The 7833-nt window shown below is 58.4% G+C and overlaps 1 protein-coding gene across 1 annotated transcript in view; it reads right to left on the minus strand.

Annotated features, from left to right (window-relative positions):
* Positions 1–555: 555 nt before the first annotated feature.
* VOLCADRAFT_93043 (uncharacterized protein) overlaps positions 556–7833 on the minus strand; it is a gene marked incomplete at both ends in the record, with an annotated part of 8266 nt that continues 988 nt past the window's right edge. Inside the window, 8 exons of the mRNA XM_002952393.1 lie at positions 556–567; positions 847–993; positions 1618–1701; positions 2585–2689; positions 3686–3943; positions 4710–5405; positions 6142–6222; positions 7296–7683. Coding sequence (XP_002952439.1) covers positions 556–567; positions 847–993; positions 1618–1701; positions 2585–2689; positions 3686–3943; positions 4710–5405; positions 6142–6222; positions 7296–7683 — 1771 coding nt within the window. The remainder of the gene's footprint in view (positions 568–846; positions 994–1617; positions 1702–2584; positions 2690–3685; positions 3944–4709; positions 5406–6141; positions 6223–7295; positions 7684–7833) is intronic.

The following is a 7833-nucleotide window of genomic DNA, read 5'->3' on the forward strand; positions in this document are numbered from 1 at the left end:
ACCGGGGGCGTCGAGAGGCCGGGTTCATATCGTTAAGGGGGCCCACTGTTCAGTGTACGATTTGGTACTACAACAATAATAACAATAATAATAACAACAACAAAACTGCGCTGCGTTTCGCCCCGGTCAGGGCCCCCGGTGCGGGTCCTTCCTCGGGACGCGTCGCCCCCCCCAGTGTAACACCCCCCCATCAACAAGATGACGGTACAACAAGTTAGCAACAAGAAGTAGCTTGGCATGGTTTGAAAGTACGGAGGCCTTGTGGCCTCTAGAGTTCCATCATTCCTCTGTATGTGTGCGCCGTACTCCCTACACCCCTCCCTCACCGCCACCACAGCAGCGTGCACCCGTCCCCCCGTAGCACCTCTCCCACCACTTGATAGGACGCTGAATGAAAAAGAGGGGTGGTTGGGAGTTGGCGGTGTTGAAGCAATCACACCGCTGTTTAATGTGATGATGAGTGTTCCTTTGTTGCTGCTTTGTTGCTGGCTCCGAAAGCAGTTTTCCATATGGTTTCTTTTTGAAAACCGCCTGCAGCGACTAAGGGCGGTTCGCTTAGTAGAGGGTCTGGACGCGGTGTGGTGAGGTGAGTTGAGGTGAGGTGGGGGAAGTCTTTGTTGGCGTTGAGAAGCAGCAGCAGCAGCAGCAGGCTTTTGTTTTTTTATCTCTCCCCCCGGCCCCCATTCTCCCCACTGCTGTAACGATACCGGCCAACCACTCAGCACTCGGGCGACCGACTAGGGCCGCGAATCTGTCGACAGCTCGTGCTGTGTGTCGGCCGTTCTTAGGTAGATGACCCGCAGCTGGCCCCCGTCTTCCCCCCCCACCACACACACACACACATACTTGACCGCCCTCTCTGTGTCTTAGCACTTCTTTCTTTTTGACTTGCGCCTTGGCTGGTTGGTTAGCGCAATGTGCATGGCGGCAAGAGCGCGATTTGAAAATCAGCAGAGGTGGTTGGCTGGGTAGCTGCTTGTCTGATGTCTGCGCCTTGGGGGGTTTGTGTGTGTGTGTGTGTGTGTGTGTGTGTGTGTGTGTGTGTGTGTGTGTGTGTGTGTGTGCGTGTGTGCGTGTGTGCGTGTGTGTGTTGTTACTTCGGGAAATGTGCCGGCATAATGTTGTAGAGATGCAATTCAAAACAAGTGTGTTTGGGAACGCGCCGCGTGCTCGGAGGTTGGGAGGCTGCAGGGTAGGGGGCCAGACACAGCAATCGAACGGACCGACCGACTGACCGGCTAGGAAAAGGACCCAGGGAAACGGGAAGCGGTGTTCAATTTTTACCCCTAGCGGTATTATTGCCGAGCCCTGTTCCACCTCCCATGATGCCTGTTTTCCAGACATGACATTTAGTGTTGTATCTATTGAGAAAATTTTGTGTCAATTTTTGGCGCCAAGCAAGTTGTAGCAGAGGGAGGGATTTAAACATGATACCGCCGCCGTACGGATACCGTAGTAGTGCAGTACGCTGCAGCAGCAGCAGCAGCAGCAAAATTAAACTGTAAATCTTCATGGTGTTGCTTTTTTATCAACTTAAAAAGTTGTTTCTGCCGGTTGTGTGCCAGGGTCACCACAGGTCGCAATTTTTACGACTGAAACAAACACTGAAATACTTACTCCTACTATTACTACTTTGCTGTGAATTGTGTAAATTGCTACAGAGGTTCGATTGCTCTCTGCCTCCGCATGATGGCGGCAGGTCTCCACCCCAGGGGGGAGGGGGGAGGAGACGGGTACGGAGCAATCATGACCCACCCTCCCCCTTTCCCGCCATGTGGTACCAACAAACAAATACACCCACGTTTCCTCCCGCACGCGAAGCCCCTTCCCACGCTACCCAGGCTACTGCTGCTGCAGCGGCTACTGCCACTGCCGTACTTTCACTCCAGCGGTCCCTCGAGGACTCTCTTCCTCCTCCAACATACGTACATACATACACACACACCTCCCGCAATGTACTCGTAAGAAACGCACATACACATTGCGAAGCAAGTAGGAGATCCTGAATCCAGCGCAACAACAACAACGGATCCATGTCTATTGGATCCATCCACCTACACACGCTGCGGCTCATTCGGTAAAATCCAAAAGCATCATTGCCGCCATAGTACCGCACCACAAGAACGGGCGCAAAGCCACGACGTCTTTTGCCTTGTGAGACGTAATAACGAATATACCTGACGGGAAATGCCCCCACCCCCCTTCCCTCTCATCGCCGCCCCTTCGACCCCTCCCCCCCCCCCCGGGTAAAGTCCCCAACATGCGCGAACGACGACATGGGACCGGGGGAACAGGTAACCGACGCCGTTAGGTGAACCCACATACGTAACCACCAACCACCTGGCCACAAACTCCCAAATCCTGTTGCTGTTTTGGTTGTACTGAATCCAAAATGGCACAGGATCATCCAATTGCCGTATTTGTTTTCAAATCTGGTTTTTTTCCAGGTGTTCATGTCGTCTTGCATCCCGTTCCACACCTATGATATGCGACACACACGCCGGTCCACTCTCCCCCCCACAAACCCCAGCTACCTCAGCTCGTCCACACACACACACGCACACACGTGGACTTCCTCGCGCACCAGAAAAGCCGCGTCGGGGTTTATCTTGCCGTACCCGTCAGCGTACGTTAAACCAGGTTGTGACGTGCATAGGAAGAGCAGCCGCATTTGCTGAGGCTGCTCAGGCTGCTGGCGCGGAGAGGACGGCAGCTTCATGGCTCGAACGGTCGGAGGCCGTACGAGCGTTTGTACGGCGACAGAAGCGTCATCTCGGCGTGCTTCCGCAGAGGCAGGAGTGCCACAGACGCCGTACACTGGACCGACACATTGGCCGTCCGTTGCTGCTGAGTTTGGCCGTACACTGGCCCCCGGAGTACACCCATGATCGGTTGTGATTGCGCCGCCGCCGTCAGCCAGCGACTCGGTGGCGTCGCCGTCGGCGCCGTCGCTGTCAACACTGCCGCCGCCTTCACCGTTTTCACCATCGCCGTCACATCGCCGGGATCCGATGTGCAGCTTCCGCACGATTGCAAACCTGCTGCCCCCGCCGCCGCCGCCGCTGCCCCCGCCGCCGCCGCCGCCGCCGATGCCCGGCGGCATAAACAGCATCGACCCATAAGCAGCGCCGACATCAGCACTGCCGCCACCGAGAAAGACGCCGTCGCCGCCGCCGTCGCCATTTAAGTCAACATCGCACAACCGTCGCCACAGCGGACGCCGAACGCCGTCACCACCGCCGACACCGCCTCCAGCCCCCGCTGCCGCTGCTGCCGGGGGCCGTACCACCGTCAGACGCAGCCGTGGGTGCGCCGCCGCCACCATTAGCCCCAGCCGCAACGCGCCGGCGGCCAACTGCCTCAAGCGCAGGTTGCTCTCCAATCCATCAGCGCAGTGGAAGCATTGCTGCTGCTGCTGCTGCTGCGACGGCGACGGCGACGGCGACAGCGACAGCGATGACCTGGCCGCATCATGCGTCCAGCAGCCCGCCTGGCGGCGCAACCACGCCGCCAAGCCGCGCGCCACAGCCCTCGAGGCCTCTGCTAGGTCCCCAGGCCCCGCCGCCGGCCCCACACCGTCCCCAGGCCCCGCCTGCTGCGCTCCCCCCTCCCCCTCCCCCTCCCCCTCCGCATCCACACACACTGCTTCACCCCCCAGCGCAACCCGCGCGATGCGGGCCCGCACCAGCGCTGCCATGTCGCGCTCCGAGCTCTGCCGCCGCTCACAGGTCGCCGCAATCCCACGGGTCAGCTCGGCGAATGATGCTGCGACCCGCGGGTCGGTCGGGTCGGAGGCGGCGCCGACGTCTGGCGGCGGCTTTACCCTCAGCCCCCCCAGCCACTGGGTCGGGTCGCGCCACACTTCCTGACTCAGCCAATGCAACAGGGAGTGGGCCAGGAGACGGGCCTCCAGGTCCCCGGGTAGCGGCTGTTGCAGCTGCGGCTGTAGCGGTGATGGCGGCGGCGGCGGCGCCAAATGCCGCAGGGGCCAGCACAGCCGCCTCCGAAGACCTGCCGCAAAGCAACTCGAGTTGCCGCCGCCGCCACCGCCACCGCCACCGCCGCCACCCCCCGGCTCTCCCCCAGTTGCCGTCGCCGTCGTCGACACCAGCAGGCCGTCGTCTTCTTCTTCTTCTTCTTCTTCTTCTTCTTCTTCTTCTGATTTCCCTTTTCCTTCCTTCCGATGTTCCTCCTCCTCCTCCGCCGCCGCCTCGGTGGTCTTCCGCAGCGGCGGCAACGGCAACGGCAGTAGTAGCTCCCGGCTCTGAAAAGATCCCCACCACCGCCCACCCCCCACCCCGCCCCGCCCCGCCCCGCCCCAAGGTACACCAGGGAGAATAGAAGGAATGTCAACTCGTGAATCTATTGTATTAGAATCCATGGTGCCGTACTGCCGTACTGCCTAATTCGAAACCTCGGATCCATGGATCCTGAATCCGGAGCTCCTTAACCATCCGTACAGCTCACGCATCATAGTTCTTTGCGCTATGTGTGTTTATGTGTATCACCAGAACGCTGTGTGCAATGACAGACTACGGTGCTGTTGAACACATACACGGACACACAGGTACTGATGTCGTGCAAAACACATAAATGTGCAACGTTGCGACCGAAGATTTGGTTTCGGAAGGGCGGCAAGTGGGCTGAGCAGGAGCGCAACAGCAACAATGCGGATTTCACGACAAACAAACACGCGTCCCCTGTCGTACCATGTCGTACGCGAGCTGGCTGACGTGGCGCATCTGCACTCGAATGTCCGTTGGGCCGAGCCCCACCTCGAAGTCCCCCACCCCCGGGACGAGCGGCGGAGGCGGCGGAGGTGGCGGAGCCGGCCCCAGTGGACGAGCAGCCGCCACCGTCGCCACCGCCGCCGCCGCTGGCGATAAAGCTCCCTGGTGAACCCCACGACTTTGTCGCGGGCGAGCTGGCGGCTGAAACGGAGTAGTCGCCGTCGCCGTCGCCGTCGCCGTCGTCGTCGGCAGCGGCGGTTGCCGCCACAACGCCGCCACCGCCTCAGCCCGGTTCAAGTTCGTACCGTTGACCTCGACCTCATCGTGATGCCGCCGCCGACACCGCCGCCGCCCCAGCGCTGGGCGGCTCAGCAACCGTGATGGCGACCGTGGCGGCGGCGGCGGCGACGTCAGTGACCTGGGCAGTACTCCCACATGGGTTCCTGTCGTACATTGTAAGCCCGGAGGCGCTACGGCACTCCTTGGCGGCCGGCGGCCAGGAGCACGCAGCGAGGGACACCACTCGGCCGGATCTCGCCGCCGCTGCTGCTGCTGCTGCTGCGGCGGCGGCGGCGGCGGCGGCGGCAGCGGCGGGCGGCACGTGTGCTGTTGCCCCTGAAGTGCTGTCGCCGCCTCCAGTTGCAGCTCCAAAGAGAGCTTGTCGTTCTCCTGGCGCTCCGTTCGTGTATGGCATGTACGGCATGTACGGCACGTACGGCATGTACGGCATGTACGGCATGTATGGCATGTACTTCATTCAGAAGCGGGCGGTTGACGCGGACCTGATAACAAGACAAACCGCTTGGGCCGCAACCCCCCGCATCCTCACATCTCTCGGGCCCTTCGATCCCCCCAAGGCACCTACATACACACAAAACACAAAACACACAACACACAAAACACACAAAACACAACACACAAAACACACAAAACACACAAAACACAAAACACAAAACACAAAACACAAAACACAAAACACAAAACACAAAACACAAAACACAAAACACAAAACACAAAACACAAAACACAAAACACAAAACACAAAACACAAAACACAAAACACAAAACACAAAACACAAAACACAAAACACAAAACACAAAACACAAAACACAAAACACAAAACACAAAACACAAAACACAAAACACAAAACACAAAACACAAAACACAAAACACAAAACACAAAACACAAAACACAAAACACAAAACACAAAACACAAAAAACACAAAACACAAAAAACACACAAAACACACAAAACACACAAAACACACAAAACACGCAAAACGCAAAACACAAAACACAAAACACAAAACACAAAACAAGAACACATAAAAACTGCCACGGCGCCGCACCCGCACCCCCACCCGCACCCGCACCCGCACCCGCACCGCACGGGCCCCCTGGAGCGCACCAGGCTGATACGGCGCTCCTCCACCGCTTTCAGCTCGTCCCGCACCAACAGCAACTGCCCCTGGAGCGAATCGCCACGCGCCTGCCCCCCCCCCGGGGGAAAACACAACACGTCACACCGGGGGATGGAAAACGGCGGAATGGGAGTGAGAGAGGCGGCGCGGAGCCGACTAGGACTAGGGGGCGGTAGGGGGGAAAGACGAACCACACACGATTGAAGCTGCTGCCAGGGCAAGAGAGTAGCAAACGTAAAAACTGACCGAAAGGCGTCCGTGGCGACTGTGACGACTGTGACCTCGGAATGACGAAGTGACGTTGATGTCGGAAATCCTACCTACCTAAGCCGCCAGAAATAAAAAGCTGAATAGTATAGCCAATCCGTAAAGTAGGTGTAGAAAAGTAGTAGTGAAGGCGGCGAGTAAAATAGTGCTGTCGTAAAGGTGGCGTAAAGTTGCTGGCCTGGAGAAAAAGGCTGATTTGCTGATGCTGAAAGGCTGTCGGTATGCAAGTGCTCCTCCCAACCCCCCCAAAAAAACTAAAACGCGCGACCGACCCGACCGACCCGACTATTCTATTCCGGCTAGCCTACCGACGCCAACGCGATATACCGACAAAGCTCGAACCACCCTTTGGACTCACCTGGCCAGGCCGCAGAAGAAGTGGCAAAAGGCACATGCAAAAACAAAAGGGTAGCAAAGAGGTGAGCCGGGTGCGATAAAGGACAAGGAGACATGCGAATGCTGCTGAGGAAAAATAGTAGCTGGCTGGCTGATTTGAAATTTTGACTGAAAAGGGAAAATAAAGGAAATGGAAACGCTCAAGAAAGGAAAAACAAGCGAAGTGTCGTACCGGATGAAGGAATGATGACGCAATGAACGAATGCATAACAGGAAGTAAAGGCGTAACGGGGTGAGAGCAATCAGGGAAGAAATAATAAAAAAACATAATAAAAACAAAAAAAGGAAGGGGCCTCTTACGCACATACACATACATATATACACATACATACATACATACATACATACATACATACACACACAATGTGACCCGCCGCCGCAGACTGACTCATTGCCGCACTCCCTCCCTCTCCCAGTGCTCCTCCCTCCACCAACCAACAACTAAACTAACCGCCCTCCACTATCCACAGCTCCTCACCGACACGGCCACGACCACAAACCCCATATCCATTTGCATCACCTGCTCCGCCGCCGCCCTCTGGACCGCCGCCGCCGCCGCCTCCGCCCGCGACGCCGCCTCCGCCGCCTCCGCCGCCACACGCGACGCCGCCTCCAGTCCCTCCCGCAGCTCCCCTCGGAGCCTCTCCAGCTCCTCCCTCTCCCGATACAACAGCAGATGCAGCTCACACGCCCTCACGAGGGCCGACTCAAGCTGTAGCAGATCGGCGGTATCCGACGGCTGAAGACGGCGGCTGCTGCTGCGGCGGCGGCCGGTCTGCACGAGCTCCGCCAGCCCGGCGGCGGCAGCGCGCCATCCCTGGACTACCGCCGCCAGCCATTCCGCCACATTGCCGGCGAGCACCGTCCTTGCCGTGCGCCGCGGCGCGGCGGGAGCCAGCGGAGGCGATGATGCAGGTGGCGGAGGTGGAGGCGGAGCTTCGGTTGGCGGGAGCGGTCCCGCGGCTGCCGTACCCTCCTGCCTTGCCCCGCCGTCGGGCTCCGTTGGCGGCGGACAA

This window comes from Volvox carteri, assembly GCF_000143455.1.
Source record: "Volvox carteri f. nagariensis unplaced genomic scaffold VOLCAscaffold_29, whole genome shotgun sequence".
In the NCBI taxonomy this organism is placed as follows: Eukaryota; Viridiplantae; Chlorophyta; class Chlorophyceae; order Chlamydomonadales; family Volvocaceae; genus Volvox; species Volvox carteri.